The sequence below is a fragment of the Lasioglossum baleicum genome, chromosome 11, assembly GCF_051020765.1.
Source record: "Lasioglossum baleicum chromosome 11, iyLasBale1, whole genome shotgun sequence".
In the NCBI taxonomy this organism is placed as follows: Eukaryota; Metazoa; Arthropoda; class Insecta; order Hymenoptera; family Halictidae; genus Lasioglossum; species Lasioglossum baleicum.
The window spans coordinates 3,799,949-3,824,720 of NC_134939.1; the positions used below are offsets into that span (position 1 = coordinate 3,799,949).

The 24,772-nt window shown below is 39.2% G+C and overlaps 1 protein-coding gene across 4 annotated transcripts in view; it reads right to left on the bottom strand.

The window, feature by feature from the left end:
* Positions 1-106: 106 nt before the first annotated feature.
* The window catches only part of Awh (LIM/homeobox protein arrowhead), a 37,708-nt gene continuing 13,042 nt past the window's right edge, over positions 107-24,772 (bottom strand). Inside the window, exons 2-6 of one of the 4 annotated variants that reach the window (XM_076433089.1) lie at positions 18,972-19,255; positions 9,003-9,220; positions 8,048-8,293; positions 6,034-6,207; positions 107-5,767 (exon numbers count right to left, since the gene is read on the bottom strand). In XM_076433089.1, coding sequence (XP_076289204.1) covers positions 5,661-5,767; positions 6,034-6,207; positions 8,048-8,293; positions 9,003-9,220; positions 18,972-19,255 — 1,029 coding nt within the window. In that variant the 3' untranslated portion in view covers positions 107-5,660. Of the gene's footprint in view, positions 5,768-6,033; positions 6,208-8,047; positions 8,297-9,002; positions 9,221-18,971; positions 19,256-24,772 lie in introns of all 4 variants that reach the window. The other 3 variants (XM_076433091.1, XM_076433088.1, XM_076433090.1) reach the window with 3 other exon arrangements.

Sequence of the window (24,772 nt, forward strand, 5' to 3'; positions counted from 1 at the left end):
ACCCCCGGTACCCTTAAAAATCACAGTTCCCGTAACCTTGTAAACTATAAAATACAGTTCGAGAAATTTCCCAAACTTTCCAAAGGATTTTGGGACAAGTATAAATTCCAGAGAGTCAAAGAAAGGAACACCGCAGGTATGAGCAACATTTTATATTGTATATACTTAGTTTACAATATTTACATCACAATACATGTATATTAAATTATGGTTCTTTTACGGAGTACACAATTACCTAGACACTGTAAAAGATACTTTCATTCGGAGCATTGCTTTCGGATGTACACTGAGATCCCTTGGGCTCGAGATTCTACGGAATCGAAGTTCTACGGAACTTCCGGTGACGTTTCAGCCACGCTGATTCACGCTAAACTTACACGACCGCGCGCGTTTTATTAACACGACTGCCTGATTACATCAGGGAACTCCGCGGAATGATGGAAGCGAGAATAAAAACACTCTCTTCCTGCTGAAAGATAGATTAATCACGTTTATTGCTTCCGCTAAACTTTCATAGTCTTTTCAATGGGACTAATTAATCACTAGACTGCGGATGTTTATGCAATTTGCAATTTTTCTAGACGTGTTTTAAGTGGAATCAAATAGAATCTTATTTTCCGTGGTAGTAGACTTTTTTTTAGATGTGAAATATATTAAAATCGTATTCAATTCTGTCGTATTTTATATCCTAGCGTTTTTTGAAAATTTTCAAAAGCCATAATTGCATAAAGATCCGCAGTCTATTAATCACTGACGGTTCCCGGGAAGTGAACTTTCATTAGTTTTTAATTGTTGGTTGCTTAACTACTAAAATAGGAAAAAACATCTCACTATCTGTGAATTGGACGAATTGTTAAATAACTTTTGTATAATAATTTTCATTAGCATCTCACTTCCATCATGGCGGATGAATTCGCGCTTAACACATAACGTTAACTTGTATATCACTTATTTATAATAAGCTTGACACCGAGTGCGAGAGAGCTGTGCCGCCATTTCCAGTCTTAAAAGTTGGCGCCGTCTACGATTTTCCAGCTGACATCATCGATTAACAACATTCTGGGCGGATTTCGTTCTAAACCATAGAAAACATCGTTCATACTTCAGCGACATACTGTTTTGCTTACTTGCTAACGGGGTGGATACGAAACAGCTGTGAAACATTCGGAAATTAATTCTTCAAAGCGTTCTATCTAATAAATTTCATTCAATAATCAACAGTGATCGTTCGTTTCCTACGCGAACAACCCTTCAAAGAATTAATTCACTGGGTAAGTACGATTGCAGGGAACAGACTATTAAATCATCCCACATAATTAACTCAAATTTTCCGTCGTTCTTCGCAAATACAAAACTTCTTCCGCGTTTTCTACAATCTATAAAATACTATATAAAATATATAATATTAACTAGGGGTGTGCGAGTACCCGAAATTTCGGGTTCGGGTAGGGTCGGGAAATTTATTCGGGTTATATTATATGATAGTTAGCAATATTCGGGTACTCGAAAGTTGGGGCATGTCTGTGATTAAAGCAGCGATAAATAATTCGGTGCATATTAACCCTTTGCACTCCGTTTTTGCCGATAATGCGATATTTGAAATATGAACTTTAAATCCACAGTCACTGCTACGGCGACACGACTCACAGTGGTCCCTTTCAGCGATTTAGCTGGCCAAAAGTCGATTTCAAAAATTTACCTAAAGTGTGAAATTTTTGGTGCTTGCTATAGTTTAATATATGGGGGACAATGTACTAATATTTTTTTTATCATTCAGGCACCCATGAAGTGAAGTACTTCATCGAAAGTTAAAGATTTTCGTAGTACGTGCCTTGCTGCTAAAATTCGATGAGACAGTTTTTATATGTTTCAAGTAAGTTGTTCACATTTCTCTCCAGTATAAAATTTTTCAAGTAAGTATGGACTATACTTTCAACAATTTTGTATCCTTTTATTGCATATCTTACGGTAATTATTTACACTTCAACACGATTAGTATGTAAATAAGATTTGTTACGATTGTAACACTTTATGAGTAATTATGTTGTATATCAGGTTGCGTCCGAGAATTTTTTTAAGCGCGGTTGTAATTGTCAAAGGTTTGGGATTACAGCAAAACAAAAAAAAGTTGCACGAGTCTGCACCTTTTTTTTACAGCATTTTGTTTATCGCGCCAAACGGTCCTTGCGTTTCGGGCGCGCACGCTTTCCAGACGCAAACACTTGAGATGAAATGATGTTTTTAAAATACTTAAACAAATACAAAATGATACTATATGTGATTTGAAAACGTTGCGGGATCATTAAACATTATAAATAATTTTGGCCAGCTAAATTCAATGAAAAGGTTCGGTTCGGAAGCTTTTCGGTGCAAATGCCCAATTGTCACCACGATGTTTTGAACATGTCGGATAATCTGGCAAGAAAATGTTTCGAACAAAAGTTAATCGATACTCAGTCATCTATAAATCCCAATAAAAACATTTCACATTTTTTTTTTAATAAAAAAATATAAGTATGTTAATTTTTTAAACGCCACTAAGTATTTTTTATTACATATTGTTGTAGCTGATGTCAAGACGAATCTAATGACCTACTTAACTACGGCTTTAAGTCTTGAAATAATGCTAGAATAATTTTGTCCAGCTAAATGGCCCGTTTAGACCACTGTGCGACTGTTCTGCTTACTTATACAGGGTGTCCCAAAACTCCTGCAGAACCCGAAAATGGGAGGTTCCTGAGGTCAGTTGAATCGACATTTTCCTCTGCAAAAATGTTATCCGCGGCTTTGTTTATGAGTTATTAACGAAAAACACGGACCAATCAGAGCGCGACATAGACGCGAGTTGGCACAGTCGGCCAATTGACAGTTGGCGCGCCGCGCAGTGCGCCGAACCATTGACAAAAATCGAAAAAGTCACTGCTTCGTATCGATTTAAAACTATGTTTATACTACTAATTACATTTATTAACAGCAAATACGATCGATAGAAGAAACATATTTATGTTCATACTATGTCAAAATGTCCAAATAAATCATTTTTTGAAAAGAAAATTCAAAAAATTCAGTAGGAAATTAGTTACAAGCGAGTCTGTAAGCGAATAGTACATCAGTTCATAGCGTAACTTGTTTCCGTTGTGTTATGAACAAAAGACGTTTGTAAGAAATAATCTTTTTAGAAAATGATGGCTAAGGGTTGGCTAATTATAAGTCATCTTAAAAAATTTTGTAATACTTATATGCAATATAATAATTATAACCTGAAAAAATGAAACTATTCAGTTTTATTGGTTTCCCTAATCTTTAGAAGAGGATAAAAAAGAAGTGATTCGAAGTAACTCTGGGATTTTGATTGCGTCGTATTATATGTATATAGTAAGATAGTATATTTTGATATTATATAAGTTAGAATTGCTACTACTGGCAAACATCAGAGTTATTTAACAAAATATGTAGCAAGAACTGGTCAGCAAGTGAGTACGCGGATATCCACTTGTAGAAATATGAGATTTGACTGTGGTTATTGAATAAATAAAAGAATTTTGATATTACATTAATTACAGATACGATTAAATAAATAAAAATTAATGTCCCAATAATCATTGATAATCATTGACAAGTAACACCCTCCGATCTCGCTGATTTTTTAATATGTTGGCCAGGTCATCACTCCGAATAATGTTGTAAATGTTTTACTCGGCGGTAGTTGTTTATAAAAAAGTTATTTAAAAAAAAGTTAATATACTTTTTACAGTTAATCGCAAAAATATTCGGACGCTCTAAAGAAGACGATAACTTTTTAAATATTGTACTATACGATTTGAACTTTTTTGGGAAGCTAGAGCAATTAGTTTACTACAGAATGAGAAAAATTTTTTTTCAAAAATAGCAACTGATCGGAATCGTAGAAAAAATACTACAAGTTGCATTTTACAACTTCTTTATGTGGGCCTATATTGAAAATTTAACAAATAAGTTTTGCAGATCTGTGTCAAGTGAACATATTTTGAAAATTTTGTCAAAATCGGTCGATGTTGCAATGAGCTACAAACGTTTGAAAATGGTAAAAATTGCAGATCTCACGATTTTCGGCCTACATCTAAGAATTCTTATATCTTTCAATACCTGTCGTTTTTTCAGAATATGTTCAATTCACACAGATCTACAAAACGTATTTGTTAAATTTTCAATATGGGCCCACATAAAGAAGTTGTATAATGCAACTTTTAGTATTTCTTCTACAATTCCGATCAGTAGCTATTTATGAAAAAAATTTGTCCTCAATCAGAATTTAAAACGAAATTTCAGTTTCGGAAGAACTGAACTGCGAATTCATCTACTGAAAACCACCAATACAACAAAATTTTGTTTATAAATATCGTTTTTCTATGTTTAAATAAATGGCTGTATTTATAATAATATCATATTGAGATTGCTTTTAATATAAATAAAAAAACCCATTGTGTTTCATGTCTCTATCATAAACAGAACGAAAGTTATTGAATTCTGTCCAAGAAACAGGCATTTCGGCGCACTGTACGCCGGGTCGACTGTGCCAACTTGCGTCTAGGTCGCGCTCTGATTGGTCCGTGTTTCTCGTTAACCCTTTGCACTCGGAGCTATTTTAACTCGAAAATTAAACATTTCTTCCGACTTAAAATATTGCCATTTTTTATGAGATTTTAAATTTGGTGGATATGAAATTGATGTTATACCTTATGAAATACTTAAATGTTCAGTAATTGATTAGATACCTACATATCTAATAATGTAAACAGTATTTTCAATAATGGTACAGCAATTTTTAATGGCACCTCAGAGTCGCCGCTCGAGTTCTAAGGGTTAATAACTCCTAAACAAAGCCGCGGACGACATTTTTGCAGAGGTAAATGTCGCTTCAAATTACCTCAGAAACCTCCCATTTTCGGGTTCTGCAGGAGTTTTGGGACACCCTGTATAGTGCTGGGGTTGTTGGTGTGCTATATGAATCACTAGGCTGCTGGAGTGCTTAGGGTTAAGATGTCCAATCATCGGTTGTAATAATATTTCGATTTGTAGTAAACACCGTTTACTAAACGCTGATTTGATCGTAGACTTGCCCCAACTTCAACTTCGGGTACTCGAATATTGCAAACTTTCGGGATCCCGTCCCAACCCGACCCGAACATTGTCCGACTCGACCCGATGCTCGAAATTTCGGGTACCCGCACACCCCTAATATTAACACGTTGACTGACAATATCAGTCATGTTCGAGTGACAATAATCTTGAACTAGCTTTTATAAATCATTCTTTAGGTCGAAGGACTTTTGCATTAATGTTGTGCGAATGTTCAGCGATCGAAGTTCGACAGTCAACGTATCAATAACTATGATATAATGATCTTGCGCTACACCTTCCAAAAACAAAGAGAAAATTCGATCAACTCGTGGGACAACCTAATAAAGTACGCGGAAATGAACGTTTTAGAAACGTGTCTTAAATTAAAACGTTGAACCTTAAACCGCGCGGTTTAAGATCCGGAGGTTCGCTCGCGGCCTGGCGCTAGTTTCGTCGATAAATTAATTTAAACGAAAGAAGCCGACGCTTTCACCGGCTTGGCGGAGGATTCTAACGCGGTTACGCGAATATTTACAATGTTGCTAGGTCGACAGCGGCGATTAGACTTCGTTCGGCATCGACAACATCATCGAATCCTGCGAGAGCTCGTCCATTGACTGTTCCGAGCCTGAAGACAGAGTTGACGGGGTTGCGATTGATAGTAGACCTTTTCAAAGCAGAATTTTCGGTGCCATTTTGTATACTATTGCCTGATAGAGTCGTTCTTAGTCGTTTTAAATAGATCTCGGTTGAACAGACAATGTTTGCGAACGTTCTTTGCTAATTATATCAGTAAAAGCGTTGTTCTAAAGATTTCCCTAAAGAGACGTTGTCACTTTGAAGAATAAATATACGTTCATGTTTTCAGAAAAATTATAGAAATAATCTGATTCGTATAAAATGGGGCTCGAAAGTAGAGAGATATTCCCTTACCGTGATTATGATAAATCGAAGGCGTGGGACTCTTGCATGTAGCAGGACTGAGCTGCGGTTGCTGTTGGCCGTGATGGTGTTGCTGTTGATGTTGAAAGGAATAAGTCAGATGTAAATTGATGTGCCGGCCGAAATCGCCCGTAGACGCGGTGGAATTCGGAGGTGATTGATGAACTGTAACAGTAAACGCCGATGCTTAACACCGGACTGTCGTAACTTCCAATATTTCGTGATATTCGGCCTGTCATGGAAAATCATTTGTTTCGTTTTTAGAAAGCTCCGAACGCTATTATGTACAGGGTGTATAAAAACTAATGGTCATCCGTCGTAGGGGTGAATCTACACCTCTGGATCGGTGGACATTTGCAACAGAAACTTGCCGCAAAATTGTTTATAACTAGACTGCGGATCTTTATGCAAAATAGAAAGTGTTCGCATTGATTGCAAGACACAGGAGGGAAATAAAAATTTCTTTCTTCTTTTAATTATCTGATTAAGCTGAAACCAATACGCTGACGTCTTTAAATCTTTTTAATCTTCCGACATATATACCCCCGTCCAATTATATTAACAAACGCAACATTTCCCCACCTAAATCTACCCTTAACCATTCACGAAAAACCGAGGTGACAACCACAGTACTATTTTGACCGTGGCCGGAGCAACTTCTTCCCGTTCGCTGTCACGATTTTGGAAAATGTGTTGTTTTGTGGTTCACACTTATGAAGATGTATTCGCGCAAATGGCAGTGTCCTGTTGATCCGACATTATTATTTTATAATTAATTAATTAATTAATTAGAATTAATATTCTTATGTATAAAAATGGATATAAGGTATTCTTTCACATTTTGCAACTTCAATTTATGATTAGAATGGGCAGGGAGACGAACACTTGGTACGGGCCTAGCGATTAATGTCCCTTTAAATTTTGTTTGGCTTGAGGCACGCACACGATCATGTTCTGTCTCATCGACACGGTCGAGTGGACTGTAGTAGTAAATTTTTGTCTATACGTATAATTACACACAGTCAAATTTTGCAAAATTTTAACAGCTTATATCTCAATAACTATTTGTTTGCGACATGTAATTCCTTTCAAACTTTCTCTCTTCTGGATGAGTAGAAGGTATTGATGTACAAAACAACTTTACCAACATTTTTCTTTGTTATAAGTGGACAGCGGATTTGATGCACACATTTATGACCAAAACGGGTAAGCACAATTTAAAGCAGTGGACATATTAAAAAGATTTAAAGACGTCAGCGTATTGGTTACAACTGAATCAGGTAACACTGTCCAACACCAAAGTTGTTCCACAATGACTGTTGCGTGGTTCTTATAGAGTCTTTTGCGCTGGTTCCGAATCTGTCCTTAATTTTTCTCCTATACGCACAGTTTTTGAGAAACATGGCTTTGAAAAAAAATCATATTTTTCAACTTTAAACAAATATTGTAATGTTATCATTAAAGATATTGAATTGTTCTTTACAGCAAAAGATTCTGTAGACTTTCCCGAATACAGTGATATCCAATATTAATACACTATGATTGTTTAAACATGTTTCTCAAAAACATCAGCGCAAAAAACTCCATCAGAACCACCCAACAGTAATTGTGGAACATAAAAAAAGTTGAAATTTGTTGTACAGTGTAATTAAAAGGAGAAAGAAATTTTTGTTTCGCTCCTGTGTCTTGCAATCAATGCAAACATTTTCTATTTTGCATAAAGATCCGCAAATGTCCACCGATTCAGAGGTAGATTCACCCCTACAACTCTTTTCGATTTCGAAGAACCGAAATTTCTGTTCAACTCATTCATACGATTTTTCTAGCCAAAGTATATTTTGATTATTCGACTGAAATTGAACAATTCCTTCTGTTAAGATCAAAATTGTAGCGGTGGACTCGATTGAAAAAGATAATACTTTCGCTATACTAGCCTGCAGAGATTGGACTAACCGCGTAGAGATCGAGTGTTATAAAGCTGAAAGAAAACAAACGCAAGAAGTACCATGTTGCCCTTTCATTTTGCCCGTGTGCAGATGCTTCTTCTGCCTCGCCCTAGAATTCTGGAACCAAACCTGCGTAACTCTTTTGCTGAGCCCCGTCACATGCGCTATCCTCTCGAGGTCTTGGCCGTCGGGATTGCTGTCCAATTGGAAGTTCGCTTGTAGAACCGAAAGCTGCTCCTCGGTGAAGGTGGTCCTCACCCTCTTCGCCTTGTTACCGCTCTTGTGGCCGCTTTCGGAGTCACCGCCTTCTGCGAAAGTACCAATTAGGGATGCTCCACCTTTTCGAATCTCTATCTTTCGATTCGCGGGGATATCGTGCAGCGTGAAACAATTGTCTGCAATTGTTTGACACATGGGTATTCTCTAAAGTGGCCCCTACACGATCAATCACTGCTAAAAGTGTAAAAATTTGGCTCTGTACTAAAAACTTTATCGTTCTGGATTGGCCTGCACGGAGCCCCGAGCTCAACCCCATAGAGAATCTATGGGGTTTATTAAAAAGTCGACTTCGGGGGATTCATACGACTCCCAACCAACTTCAATCACAGATTTGTATGATAGAATTTAAGAACAGTGGGAACAACTATTTCCGGATCATTGCAAAAAATTAGTAGAAAGTATGCCAAAGCGAATTAGTGCAGTTTTACAAGCACAAGGGTTGTGGACGAGATATTAAAAATAAATAATATATTAAATATTGCCAAGCATTGGACGTGGTGCAAAACTGAGTCAACCTATTTTTGTTGTTATTGCTAAACGAGGAGACATTAATTATTGAAAAAGATTTCTTAACTTACTTCTATGATAAAAATGATTATAATGTTGAGTTTTTGTTATTCTCCTATATTCGTAGCAATAAATAATGATTTATACAAAACTTGTGGTTATTGGTTCAGTTTTGCTCCTTACTGTACATTCATGATTTCGATGGAACAAGGGTACGCATAGCCTCACCATCGGAGGAAGTGTTGTTGCCTTCGACGACGTCCAGATAGTGAGCCTTACAGAGCAACCTGGCATCCAAGAGAGCGAACTGTTCACCTGTGGAAAGTTGACGGGAACAGGCGTCGCAAGCGAAGCAGGCTAAATGGTACACCCTTTCTCGAGCTCTTCTTACCCAATCACCAGCTCCCACACTACGCCCACACTTTGCACACTTTGCGCCGAACGTTCTGTAAACAAAAGCGCGCAGACCTATCCTTAGAAAATACATAGTAACCTTAGAAAATCGGTCACCAGTTCATTCTCGCTATGTAACATTTATTTGTCGCTATTAAAAAATAGTTCTCCTTGAATTTCTCATCCCGATATTTCTGTTTCGCGGATTATTTTAGTAGACCTGAAGGAATTCCGAAGTTTTTCCAGAGTAGTCCGATGACAAACGACGCGGTCTCATGCAGGAAAATCAGAAGCGATCGTAAAGAATCCGCACGCACGCAGCACGCGGCCACCTGCGGCAATGGCGGCCATAAATTCTACTATGGAAGCTCGCCGAAGGATTTAGCTTCCAGTACGTCTCACTTCCTAACGAATGTATCCGGCAAAGTGCCGACGACGATTCCCCGTTGGCCTCTCTTCGTGTTCGGGGTGTCGATAAGAAGCCAACTATCGACTTCTTTCCACATCGTGAAACTTCTCCTACACAGCCGGAAAACTCGCGGCCGATTTCCTGATGGAATTTATTCATGGCCGCCATTAGCGATTGCGGATAGAGAAACCATCGCGTGCAGAACCGCGATATTAATTGTTAGAGGTCCCGGGAAAGGTATACTGCACGCTCGATACGCCACTTAAACTGTGTTACGGTAAAAGAAAATCCAGAAATGCATTCGCGGCTCAAGCACAAATTGATCTAATCTCGTCTGCGGGCTACGGCTGATTCGCAAATTGCGATTTTTAGGGGAGACATTGCGGAGAGGACTCTATTGGAGAAACGTAGCTGCTGCTCGTGTAAATTGATTTGTACATCTTGTCCCAGATAGGGCTGTAACTTTTCCGAAGGTTCGAAGACTTCGAAGGAACGAAGGGAACTTCGAAGTCTTCAACTGCTCGAAATTTCAAAGTCTTCGAAACGTATGAAGTTGTAACTTATGAGTTTCTTCATACCATGTCACGATTTTCGATAAATAAAAATATTAACTTTCAGTCACCGGTGACTGACACTGAACTTTTCGTTTGGACTTTTCGTAATTAAATTTTGAAAAGATTGCATTCTATTAATAAATTTCGGTATCATATCACGAATGTATTTAAAAAATACTACTTTGCAAACAAAATTTTCATGAGTTTTATTAAATTCGGTGAAACCGGATATCGCGGACTAAATGAAAAGAAAGGCAAGACAGGCTTGGCGCTTGACAAAACTCATGTATTCAGTAGGGCTGTAACTTCCCTTCGAAGGTCGAAGATTTCGAAGCTTCGGATTCTTCGACCTTCGAAGGAAAGTGACAGCCCTACTCCCAGATAGTGTGGCTGGTTTGCAAATTGCAATTTTTAGTGAAATCGTCACGGAAATGACTTTGCTTAGGAATTACGGAGTCTCGTTAATCCCATTGTTTCTTAGCAGGGTGGCGATTCCTCGTGATCGTCGCCCACGAAGTCTAGGTCGGGATTAGAATTTGAAGCGAGCAGACGTGAATCGTAAAATTCTTTTAGCATCTCGGTTGCGAGAAGACACGAAAGACGTGTTCGTCTCGAAAACAACGGAGTATAATCCCTGCGGGAAGCTTCTTATCCACTTGATTCCATTGTCTCCGCGTTGAGGATGAATAAAACCTGCTATCCTACACGATCCGACTGTTGTAACGGCTTTGAAAAACGGAGACGGGAGAAAACTGAAGCGTTCATGTACAGCTGAGTACTCTTCAGCACGAAAAACCTTTTCGTTCGAGGTTCAACTAAAAATCGAACAAAGCATCGTCCTCCACTAACGGTTGAAAGAGGCAGTGCCACCTAATTTATCAACTTTGTCGCGCGCAATCAGCGCCATTAGCATCGGCGATAGGTCTCGGGTAGGAAAGATCGGCCTCTCGGAATGTTCTCTCAATCGGTGGTTGTCGCGGGAAATGCGACAATTCCGTGGTTCTACGTGGCCCCATGGTTTCTGCACGGTGTAATGGGGTGGTGGGGCCACCGGGGTAGTCGCGTGGCCCCATAAGATATCCTCGATTCAGCGACTTGCTGGAGAGAGGGAGAGGGAGAAGGGGAGGTGTATGGGGTCCCGCGAACACAGCCCGTATAAACAGCCTAGGTGGATCGTCGCCGGAGGAACCGGACGAGGAATCGGGATGCACTTTCCGTGTTCATGAATATGATAATGGGCTAATGGCCACTAGTCGTTGTTTAATTACCGGGCCGCTGCGCACACAACCGACCACACCGGACCACAACCTCTCGGAGTCACCGTCCCCTGGGCCCCCTTGGGCCCCCGGGGCTTGTCGATGCACTCGGATGCAGCTACCAGGGTGCAGGGGCTCTCGGTGCACCCGTAACACCCACCTTTCCAGCCATTCATCTGGCCCGTGCGTGCGTGTGTCGTGTACCCTGCTCGTGTCCTACCCGCTACACGGCTACTGTTTACACCGTAAAGGCGTAGCTCCGGAAGATTTTTAGACGGACCCTCTCCGGGCCCCCTCGGGCCCCTTATCCTCGCATCCCTTTCGGCCCTTTCAACCAACGAAGAAGTGGAAATCGTTGGACTTCCAGCGGGAATTTCAGTGAATTTTTGGACGGAGTTAGAAGACGCTGAAAGTCATCGCTAGACTGCTGATCTTGGAATCCAGTGGGAAGCAGTAGTTAAATAAAAATTCACTCTTTATCCCTTAATTTATCCCTTTCGGGCCTTTCAACCAACGAAGAAGTGGAAATCGTTGGACTTCCAGCGAATTTTTAGACGGAGTTAGAAGACGCTGAGAGTCATCACTAGACTGCTGATCTTGGAATCCAGTGGGAAGCAGCAGTTCAATAAAAATTCACTTTATCCCTTAATTTATCCCTTTCGGGCCTTTCAACCAACGAAGAAGTGGAAATCGTTGGACATCCAGCGAATTTTTAGACGGAGTCAGAAGACGCTGAAAGTCATCGCTAGACTGCTGATCTTGGAATCCAGTGGGAAGCAGTAGTTACTTTATCCTCTTAATAGTCCTTCCACGTTTAAAACAATATTCTTCGATTTCTTGTATCTTTCACCGTTTTATATTTCATAAAGATCCGAGGTGTAGTCATCACAGAAGCGCGATGCAGAGACAACTGCATTTCTTCTTGCTAACACACCCCGACTGATTGATTGTTCGACGCGAAAGAACACGAGCGTTTTAAAAAAGCATCGAACATGATCCTTCGTGCGGTCCAGTATTTATAACAATGCCGATGCCTAATTGTCTCGAGTTTCACAACTAGATTAGAATTGTATCGACTGGTTGCGGAAGTGGTAGACGAGAATAGAGCATTGTCTGACAGAACGATGGCTGAAGGGAATATATTAAAATGATAGAGTACGATCGTAGAGTTCGATCGTAGGACTACCGCACGAAGTCAGATAGTGGGAGAACATGGCAGGGCCTAACAGGCTGAGTATAACATGCGCCACTGGAGATCACTTTCCAAGACTAGAGAGCCAAGTTTCTCTTCCCTGGACTTTCCTCCCTTCCTCTGCAGACACTTTCTATTATAATAGAATCCCTCGTCTCCTGCATTGTTCCTTTTCTCCGTTGTTCTTCGCGTCTGTTAAACGACTGTCTCGAAAATGTGTTGCGGAAGCGAACCCTGGGAGAGATCACCACAATAAAAGAATACAATTCTACCAATTCATACGATGATAATGTGTATTTTCCAACCGATAAAATTGGTTTCGAAGGATCGAGGAATGAACGCGACCGTATTAATTGCTTTCAACCCTCGTAAACTGCACAGTAGTCTATTCCAGTTATCGGAACGGGTAGTTTATCGATCTCCGAGCTGGCGTTTGTTTCTCACCGCGCGCGGAGCATGATCACAGCCGTGTTCGCGTGAATGGTCGCAGAAATAATTCGTACTTCGAGCGGGAGAGCACTTTGCAGAGTTAGATAAGGCGTTGCGCACGAACGCGCGTTTACCTGGAAGGTGGCGAGGGGTATACCGGTCGCCGTTGCGACAAATAAATGACTCGGGGACCCCGAAGCGCGAGCTGTAACTCCGAAGAGTATGTTTGCGTGTATGTAAACCCGCGAAGTGCGTCGCTCCAAGAGAGGGATGCGCCAGGGAAAAAAGAAGAAGAGAAAGAAACGAGACTCGCGGATGCAAAGAGGAGAAACGGACTGCGATAAGAGAGAAGTGGAAGAAATCCAACAGAAGAGGAGAAAGAGGGAGAGGAGAGCAGTGGCAGCTGCGAGATGGGCGCGAAATGTTCGGAGAAATAGATGAAAATGGCCGTCGCCGGGAACGTCGATTTAATACTCGTGAGATATAAAACGGAAAAAGGTTAGAAAAATCTAAGAACACTGTTAAATGAATTGTTATTTAACTCCTGCTGCCCACAATCGTTGCAAAACATTTTTATTTTGCATAAAGATCCGCAGTCTGCTCTTGAGAAATCAAGAAGTAGTTCGAAAAATAATATTTTGGAGCTTCAACATATTGTTTTCATATTTTTATATATTTCTTTAAAATATCAAACTTGGTTTCAGGGTGCTGCTCTTCATTAAATTGTACAGAATGTAGGTCATTTTTCGGAATTTATTGCAGGAAAACTAGACGGTGTATCTTAATTGAATGCCAGGTAAAGAATCAAGGAGATTGAAATGAAAATTTGATGTGCATGCACGCTAATTGAATATTTTCCTAAAGAGGTGTTGTTACAAATGGTGTGGAGGCTCGGATATTTTCATAGAGAAGAAGGCCACGAAAGCGTACGTACAGATGATCGAAGAGCTAAAGAAGCCACGCGAAGTGACTCGTCGATTGTGGCACACAGGCAGAGTCGAAGTCGAAGTCTTTCCGACGTGTTTATCCAACTGTCAATCAAAACGTGGACCGGTCACCTGGCTGTTGCACCGGCCTGTCTAAATCACGTATCGTGATATCTGATCGTGAAACGCGATCTGTCTACATTATCGAATGCGGAAATCAATGTTCCCCATACGAGAACACCGTGGAACCGTATTTACCCCATATTGCCCTTTGCGATTCAAAATTTGCACTGCAAAACCAAAATCTACGAAGAAAATATTCTCTCAATCTAAAAACGAAAACCTGACAGCAATTTAGTAGATGAAAAGAAAATTCAATGTTTGCTCTCTCAATCTAAAAACGAAATCTGACAGCAATTTAGTAAATGAAAATAAAATTCAATTTTTGCTCTAACATAATCAAGAAACATCTTTTTGATCGATAACTAATACTTATATAATAACTAGATTAAATTTATGTATCCCCATACACAGAGAGAAAGTTAAGGAGTTTCTTATGTCTTTTCTGGTCTCAAATAAAAATTAATGAAGAAAACTGCTCTAACATAATCAAGAAACTTTTTTTCGTTCGATAACTAATATTCAGATAAAATTTATTATCCCCATACACAGAGAGAAGGTTAAGGAGTTTATTATGTCCTTACTGGTATCAAATAAAAATTAATGAAGAAAACTGCTCTCACATAATCAAGAAACTTTTTTTTGATCGATAACTAATATTCAGATAAAATTTATGTATCCCCATACACAGAGAAAAGGTTGAGGAGTTCTTTTCTGTCTTTTCTGGTCTCAAATAAAAATGAATGAAGAAAACAGTGGATGTCGCACAAGTATCGAGGTTTTCCAGGACAATGGAAGTAATTATCACGGATATATTGAAAGGCAACGTGGAGATTCTTTTTCTGACAAGATCCGTCTATGGAATTTCGCAAGCGGAGTCGGTGCGGCGTTCTCCTGTGAAGACACTTGCCGGATTTCTTCAGGGGCCTGTCTTTGAGGAGTCAAAGTCGTGTATGCGGGAGGTCTACAGGAATCCGCCGCGTAATTTTTTTGACTCATGCTTTTTGCCTCGTAATGCTGGCTTACGATGACCCGGTCGACAGGATCCACGACCCGTAGACTCGTCGACAACCAACTCCGAAAGAACCGAAGCCACCTTTTCGATCTACGTTCTCCTGCCTTCCGTGATAAATGATCGGCAACCATACTCTCCGGTCCCAAAGGGCCTCGCGAGGAAACGGGGACATCGCTTGGACATGCATCCCTCCCATTCGATCGTCTCGTACAATGTGATTTAATTAATAACATTCCTCTGGTCGTGATTCATTCGATATTAGGCCTCCTAATAAGCGAACTAATCATTTCGAGCATTTGTACACTTTAATCTTCTAAGAACGAGCTTGGAACAATTTTTAGAAATGTCTGACAAGTTGTTCATGGACATTTTATTAATAAAACATTTTGTGATTGCGTCTAATATTTTACTAGAATCAATTTTTGTTTGTGAATGTTCCTATGTTTGTTCCGAGCTACAGTAGGGAGCATTACTGATTCCACACACTTTAAATCAGAACAACTTTTTTATGAATGGACCAAACGACTTCAATTTCTCTGTTAGGCTAGAAGAATTAGTTTAGTAAATGTTGTGTAAAAAAAATGTCGAAAAAATGCATTTGGACGGAATTGTGAAAAACAATAGTAAAAATTGATTTGTACAACTTTTTTAGCTGGGCCAATAACGAAAATTCAAAAGATGTGTCTGGTCAACTGGTATAAATTATATACGCTCTGAAAATTTCATTGAAATTAGTTAATTGGTTCGCGAATTATTAACGATCAAAAGTGGTAAAAATTGCAATTTTTCAAGATTGTCGGCCTTTTTTGCCACTTTTGATCGTTTATAATTCGTAAACCAATTAACCAAGTTCAATGATATTTTCAGAGCGTATATAATTTATACCAGTTGAGACAAAACACATTTTTTATCTTTTCGTTATTGGGCCAGTTAAAAAAGTTGTAAAAATCAATTTTTAGTTCACAATTCTCTCTCTCTCTCTCTGACCAAATGCATTTTTTAAACTTATTTATTAGACGCCATTTACTAAACTAATTCTTCTAGCCTTACAGAAAAATTGAAGTCGTTTGGTCCATTCATATAAAAGTTATTCTGATTTAAAGTGTGTGGAATCAGTTATGCTCCTTACTGTATATTTAAAGGAAAAGGATATTAACACTAAATGCATTCCACAGAATGTTGAAATAGCAAGCACTATCTACAATTACGTTGAACCAATTTAGTTTAAAATAATGTGATGTGTAGGCTGCGGATCTTTATGCAAAATAAAAAATGTTTGCATTGATTACAAGACACAAAAGCCAAATAGAAATTTCTTTCTTCTTCTAATTGTCTTATTTTTCAAATTAATACACTAATGTCTTCAAATCTTTTTAATTCGTCCACTGCTTTAAATTGTACGTGTCCATTTTCGTCATAAATGCATAAAATCCGCAGGCTAGTGATGTGAAATAACTGATCTCGTCATAACTGGGAGAGAATGATCGACGAGCAAAACGATCGCCTCGAACATTATCGATCCTAACAGAATCTTTTGCATGTTCCAGCAGAAAACCCGCCATTAGAAACAATTTATCAGCACTGTTTAAACATTACAAATTATCGAGAAATCGTTTTGCATCGGGACAGAAGCAGGAAGAGTGGCCTGGTATCATAATTAACGCATCTAGTTGCAACTTGAGCAGGCGGCAGGGATTGCAACAAGGTGCCAGCAAGAAATGAGATGCATAAATTCTAAGTGAATGCGCTCGTGGTAATTGCCACTGTGTCGTCAAAGATCTACGTTTTCTCTGACCACGGTCTACCAGATCGAAGCAGATTCAATTATCGAGATAAACCACGAACGAGAAAGTGAACAGACTTCATATTTATTAACACCATACTAGATCGATCGGTCGTAATAATAAAGTATCGTAAAACTGGGGCTGCCGTGTTTATACATTATCGACGTAATAAATATGATAGCATAGTGGTCACAGGGATTAGACTCTAAAAGTCCATTCCCTGATTAAATAAGACTGAGACGACGGACCGCGTCGGTGTGACAACCTGTCCGGGATTTTTCAATCGGTGATCGTAAATTAACGTGAACGTGTCTATGAACTGGTCACCGAGGATTTTTATTTTCGCCGGTTTATTAACATATTGGACGCGATTTGCTCCGAGCTATGCATATTTATCGGCACGCTGGCGCTGGCGTTGATTGAAAACAAAGTACGTTTTGTAATATTCGAATTTTGTTGTATTTTTAAACGATACAGACCTGCGTGGAAGTATTTTATCATGAGGATTAATGTCTTAACCCTTAGCACTCGAATGGCGACTCTGAGGCGCCACTAAAAGTTCCTGTACCATTTTTTTATCGTTTACACTATTCAATATATCGATATTTAGTCAAGTACCAAACATTTAGGCATTGGAACATTTAGGAATGGAAATATTCTAAGTAGGAAGGAATGTTTAATTTCAGAGTTAAATTTAAATTTTAAAAAATTGGTTAAAATACCACGTTTTTAAAACGGACTAGAAAGTATAAAATAATTTTTCCTAGGCCCACATATACAGATTGCTAACCCCGTACAGATAGTCTTGAAAATTTTTTGATAGTGAATTTTTAATAGCTATGAAAATACTTGTGAGATTTAAAACGAAAAACGTGGGGCGCATGCAATAGATAATTGATGCATGAATAGTTTACTAACAATTTTGTTGCACTGCAAATGATATGAACTGTTGTTTTTTCAACGGCAGCTACTCTCTCCACTCCATACTGTTATCTTGCATCTCACGTTTTTCGGTTTCAAAATCTTACAAGAATTTTTATATCTATTAAAAATTCACAGTCACAAATTTTCAGGACTATCTGTATGGGGTTAGGAATCTGTACGGGGCTAGGAAAAATTATTTTATTCTTTTTAGTCCGTTTTAAAGACGTGGTATATTAAAAAATTTTTTTTATTTAAATAATTATTTTCTGCTTTTTAGTCTAGAACGTTTGATCGAGGAACCGATAAAATATTGCATTGGCATCCAGTTCTGAGCTATGTTTAAAGTTTCAAGTCTCTATAAAATCAATTGCAAAATTTGTATCGAACAGACAAACAAATAAACAAACAAACAGACAGACAAGAAAGCGAGTTAATAAAAACGTGGTAAGATAGCTCCAAGTGCAAAGGGTTAATTTTTGGAGATTGGAGTTAGGATTTTAGATTCGTGGGGGAAAAAATAGTTTTTAACCAGTGAAAAATCCCTTCTTTGGATTATCGAGAATTGAGAACGCGCATTCCGCACCCTTGCAATCCTGGAAAAACGAGTTACCCCCTTAATCCTTAGCGCTCGAATGGTAACTTCGAGACAGAGAGAAAGAGAGGTGCCATTAAAAATTGCTGTACCATTTTTCAAAATATTGTTTACATTACAATGTAATATTCTAGGTCGGAAGAAATGTATAATTTCAGAGTTAAAATAGCTCCAAGTGCAATGATTAACTATTGGAGTTAGGATTTTGGATTATTGGGGGGAAAAATGGTTTCTAACTAGTGAAAAACCCCTTCTTTGGATTATCGAGAATTGAGAACGCGCATTCCGCATCCTTGCAATCCTGGAAAAACGAGTCTATCGCCTTAATCCTTAGCGCTGTAATGGTAACTTTGAGAGAGAGAGAGGCGCCACTAAAAATTGTTGTACCATTTTTGAAAATATTGTTTACATTATTAAATATGTCGATATTTAATCAAGTACCAAACATTCAGGCATTGGAACATTTAGGAATGGAAATATTCTAGGTCGGAAGAAATGTTTAATTTCAAAGTGAAAATAGCTCCAAGTGCAATGGTTAACTTTTGGAGTTAGGATTTCGGATTAGTGGGGGGAAAAATGGTAAAAATGGTAATTTTCTCTTACAGCGCATAGTCGTGCTTGCAGTAGAGTCGCATTCCCTTCAGAAAGCAGGAGTGTTGATCGTGTAGAGGCCTGGCACAGGCGCAGCATCGGAGACACCTCGAGTGCCAAGTTCGACCGCCGACGCAGAGAACGGTACGTTCACGGACACGTTCCCCGCAGCCGCCACACTCCATCACACTCGGGGACATTTCCGGTCCTATCAAACCGCCAGTGGTTTCAGGGGCACCGAGGCTCGAACCGGTGCCTTCGCAGACGCTGTCACTCGTCATGTCCTCCACTTCCGTCTGTAACACCAAAGAGAAACCTCATCGTCGCTTCTAGAGAGCACTCGAACCATGTGAGTCATCGAGACACACTTCTTAAATTATTCTTTCTTCGTTGAAAAGAGGAGAACACAACAACACATTTTATCATCTGCGCGACAGAACGATACTTGTATTTTTAACAAGAATAGGAGACTGAATCAAAATGGCACTTTTTCTGAACCAAGCTACTACTGTTGGCATTTTTATTGTAGATTAGTATTTTTATTTTGCTTGATTACAGAGGTACAGAGACTGAACCAAAATGGCACTTTTTCCGAATCGCGATCAAGACACCACTTTGAAATTTTTCTTGTATTCTTACTTCTGTAATGAAACAAAATAGAAGCACTCACCCGGTGCAAGACATTAATAAATATTTAATACTAAATGCAAGCATCAATATTGCTATATCTATTCAACAGAATCTTGAAACTGGAAACAATGTAAAATCGCCTCCGCGCAGATATCTGTAGACTAGTGGAAATTCTAATTGTAAGGGGGGATATTTTGTGTCTCTGACCTAGGAGGTCAACGTTTAGCTACAGGGTTTCCAACGTACTGTACCGTGTCAGTCACCGAGTCGCATACAAAATTCTGCCGGCGAACTATCGGATGTTCCTGTCACGAGAGCACAGGCGCGTTTGATGGATGCGTCTGTTCCGATCAATCTGTTTCATCGCGCTTCGCTACGGCTGCTATTCGCGTATCCTTTCACGTCTTTTCAATCCGTCCCACGATTCTGCATTCTATACATTATTCAGGTCTTTTTTACGCTCGACACCGTCGCAAAAAAACATTCCAACACCGAAATCTTCAATGAAGACATCGTGGAAAGTCACGGAAAAAAATCGAAGCATAACAATTCATTCGTTCGTACGTTAATAAACTACATTAAACAATTCATTGTACCGAGTTTCGCTAAATTGGAGTCTCACTATGAGATACTTTAAAAAGTGCACCGTCATTCAACGATTCCCAAAAGAAAAAGCTCAACGGCTTTCGATTAAAAATTCACCTCTACTCCCAGCGAGTCCATGGAAGTCTCTGAGAGTCCACTAAGGTGCCAGAGAGTCCCAGAGGGGTCCAAAGTCCCCGTTAATTCCGCGTTTACAATAGTTTACACGGCGAACGTGTCGAGATCGGTTCTGTAAACGATCCGGTGGGCATGGCAGCTGGTCAAGCGAAAAGGCGCCCCACGGCGAACGTTACACGTCGCCAGCATAACATATCTAACCGCGCGTAGGCTAGGAGGTGTCCTAGGAAGGTATGCGAGTGGTTGATGTTCCCTTTCAGTCAGCGACACGCATGCCTCCTTGTACACGGGGTGGCTTTGTTGTGCCACGCAAAGTCGTTGTACTCCGGCACACCGGTGTAATGTATGTGATCGGGCCCACCCCGTAACATCCCCCTTGAAAGAGGGAGAGAGGATTTCATGGGGGTTGCTGCCAATGGGACGCGTAAATGGACAACCCCCGGCATCCAGCCGCCTCCGAACATCTCTGTCATTGTGTCGGCGGCCTTGTTACGGCAACTCGTGTCGGATCATGGTTAGATTCACTGGAGCTAGAATGATGCGACCTCTAAATGATTTTCGAACGAGGGGGGCGTGCCGCGTAAATAAACTTCCGCACCCGTCACCGGGGAATCACCAGTTTGTCTTTTCAGAGTAGGATTTTCATTGCTTTATTCTATTTTGTACAACAGATTCTGCTAGGGATCAATTTGTTCTTGAATGGAGAAGATCGTAAACGAATAAATTGGGAAACTCCTTGAAGCCTCTGTTTGCCACTGCACATTTAATGAAACGCAGTGTCTTTTTGTACTGATCAGATACAGCTAGGAATCAATTTGTTCTTGGATGGAGAAGATCGTAAACAAATAAATTCAGAAACTTCCCGGAGCTTCTGTTTGTCGCGGCAGTTTTTCTGTTCGGAGCAAGATTTTCATTGCTTTATTCTATTTTGTACAACAGATACAGCTAGGGATCAATTTGTTCTTGGATGGAGAAGATCGCAAACAAATAAATTCAGAAACTTCCCGAAGCTTCTGTTATACTTGAATACTGAATACTTGAATATAATGGTTTCCCTATTTCTCTGGTTGACAATGTCATCAAGGAAAGGATCTTTGAAATTTATCATCCTTTTTTAGTCTCCCAACTGTAAGGGAAAATGATCTCACATGCAGGTCCTATCAATTATGAAAATACGGTGGTAATTCCATTTATCAATAATATCTCTTTTGACATTCAAAGAATCTTTAGAAAAGTGGGTATGCATACTATCTTTATGTATACCGTCTTACTTGAGCAAATGGTTTCCTTCCATCAAAGATAAAATACCTTTAGCAAAAAATTGTAATGTGGTTTATCAAATACCATGTATGGGTTGTGATTTGACTTATATTGGACAAACAGGCAGGCATTTGGACACACGCATAACTGAACATAGACGTAACATTTTCCTTTCTGTGACGCAACATACTGCTTTAACGAAGCACTCATTAGAATTTGACCACCGTTTTGATTTTAATAATGTGAAAGATCATTGACAAGGAATCTAACCTACAACGCAGATTATTATTGGAAACCATTCATATGATTAAACAACAAAGCGTAAATCTTAGGTACGAAACACCTAAGATTCATGATTACAACGCGGCATTACTGAATCAGTAATGTTTTATGATGATTTTTCCAATATAATTTAGATTCTAAATTTTTCCAACTTCACAAATGCTGTCGTTTTTGTTTTCCGTTCTTATTAAATGTGGTACAAACACAACTGAGCGTGGATACACAAAGAAAATAAATTTAGTTTTATGATACAAACAAAATAATATTAAAATAAAACACTTTTGAGTTAGTTTTTTCGATGATAATGTTGCAATTAAATGTCTATTTTAATGTCTATAAGTTCACGCTGTTCAAAATTGCCGCCAGAGGTGATTGAGATTCACCATTGATCGATATCGACCAACCAATCAGTAAACGGTTTGCCCATTTGTATGACACTTCACGCTCTTACTTTTGAATTAGCACATGGTTTTCAGTTACATATCTGCCACCATGGATGGAGATTGTCTCTGCGTAACTCATAATTTTCGTTTAAAATGTTCTTTCCTTTTCTTGTCGCAGCAAGTAAGTGTATTATTTTTGTTTGATCTTTCGAATCTATTTTAGCCAAATTATAATTTTCTTGCATTATTTTCAGACGCAATGAATGTTCTTTGTGAAAATGATCCACATAGGGATCGAAACGTCAAGATACATGTTTAATTAATTGCACATTTGCTGTCGCTTTACAATTGATCGAACCTGGCGCCGAAATCATAAATTCATATATTTCAATTTCGATCGAGAAACAAATTTCACCGTAAACAACTAAATTCGGAAAGTTACCGAAGCCCTCTGTTTGTCACTGCACATTTAATGATAGGAATCAATGTGTTCTTGGATGGAGAAGATCGTAAACAAATAAATTCAGAAACTTCCCGGAGCTTTTGTTTGTCGCAGCAGTTTTTTTGTTCGGAGCAAGATTTTCATTGCTTTATTCTATTTTGTACAACAGATATAGCTAGGTTTCAATTTGTTTTTGGATGGAGAAGATCGTAAACAAATAAATTCGGAAAGTTACCGAAGCCTTTGTTTGTCACTGCACATTTAATGAAACGTAGTGTCTTTTTGTACATCAAATACAGCTAGGAATCAATTTGTTCTTGGATGGAGAAGATCGTAAACAAATAAATTCAGAAACTTCCCGAAGCCTCTGTTTGTCACTGCACATTTAATGAAACGCAGTGTCTTTTTGTGTGTGTGCATCAGATACAGCTAGGAATCAATGTGTTCTTGGATGGAGAAGATCGTAAACAAATAAATTCAGAAACTTCCCGAAGCTTCTGTTTGTCACAACAGTTTTCCTGTTCGGAGCAAGATTTTCATTGCTTTATTCTATTTTGTACAACAGATACAGCTAGGTTTCAATTTGTTCTTGGATGGAGAAGATCGTAAACAAATAAATTCGGAAACTTCCCGAAGCCTCTGTTTGTCACTGTACATTTAATTAAACGCAGTCTAATTCTTTTGTGTTTGCTAGTCCACTCGACAGGCTTCCTCTTTATTGTTGTCGCGTTTCAAGATTTTCTGTACGTTAAGCACTTCTCAGTCAGTTGTAAACTGTACATGAGTTATAGCGAGATGTTCCTGTGCCGAACAAGATGGAGGATGATTCTTAAAAGTGCACGGCGGAGCGTTTGAACGTTTTCGCTTTTTGATATCCGCAGACGCGCATATATTAGACTAATAGCCGAAAGCAGTCTAATCCGTCGTTTTATGATCCCGCCCCGCATGCAACCGGACTCCGTTATTGTCACCTATAACTCTCTCCTGGACCAACTTCTATACATAGTATAATAATGTGGGTGTGCGCGGGTCTCTCTGTGTGTACCACGGCGATATTTTAGCGGCGGATTTATTACGACGGAAGAAAGGACCCGAAGATCGGAGATTAACGAGCGATATTTTGCAATAGGACTCACTCGGATAGTATAAATCTCGATGGAACACGTGGACTATTCCAAACTCGCGATTCTACCGCTAACTGTACGGTAATTTCAGAATAGAATCCTTGAGAGTAGAATGTTTGTGAGCATAGAGAAACTTTACATATTGCAATTTTACCGTGAATATTTATTACGTGTGCAAGTAAGTTCTTTCCCTTTTTTTCCAAATTCAAGATTTTCATACACAAAATCTAATAAAATCTTGTCTGGTGACTGAAAACAGTGAAAACTTTCCCTTTCCTCGAGTCTGTGTTTCTTATTCATTTCGCTTAATTCATGTGGGACCCATTGTCCTAACTTCTGAATCTTACCCAATTGTTTCAGTCGGATAGATACTGTTTGCGTGGTGACTCCCAATCTTTCTGCCAATTCTTCTTGCGTCTGGGTCGGATTTTCGTTGAGCAATTTGGACTTTCTCGGTGCACCTGAACGATCGCCGTCTTCCAAATTACAATTTTCGGCTTTAAATCTTTTATACCAGTTTTTGCATGTTCTGTAAGATACAGCGTTCTCACCCAGTGACGCACAAACCATTTCTGTAGCTTTACAGCTGATTTCCTAAGCTGGAATGCAAAGAGTAAGCAGTGCCGCAAATGATGCTTCTCGCACGCCATATTGCTTGATATTGTTGGATAGGACTGGAAACTCTTATAGCGCTCATAACGATTCTGCTTAAAACTAGAAGAACGCTCTTTCAGATGGCACCAAAATCGGAAAGTAATTCGAATTCAGTCAGAAGTTATGATCGTAGAAAAAAGGGGGAAGGAACTTATTTGCACACCTAATATAAATACAATCCTTGGCGATCCGCTAATTCAGAAAATGACGTGCATTTTACCGCGTGCCGTTTCCAAGGGCACGGATCAAGTTTTAATATTGGAAAATCCACCCGTACAGCCCTATAATTGCCAGTTTATTAATTACACACCCCGGAGC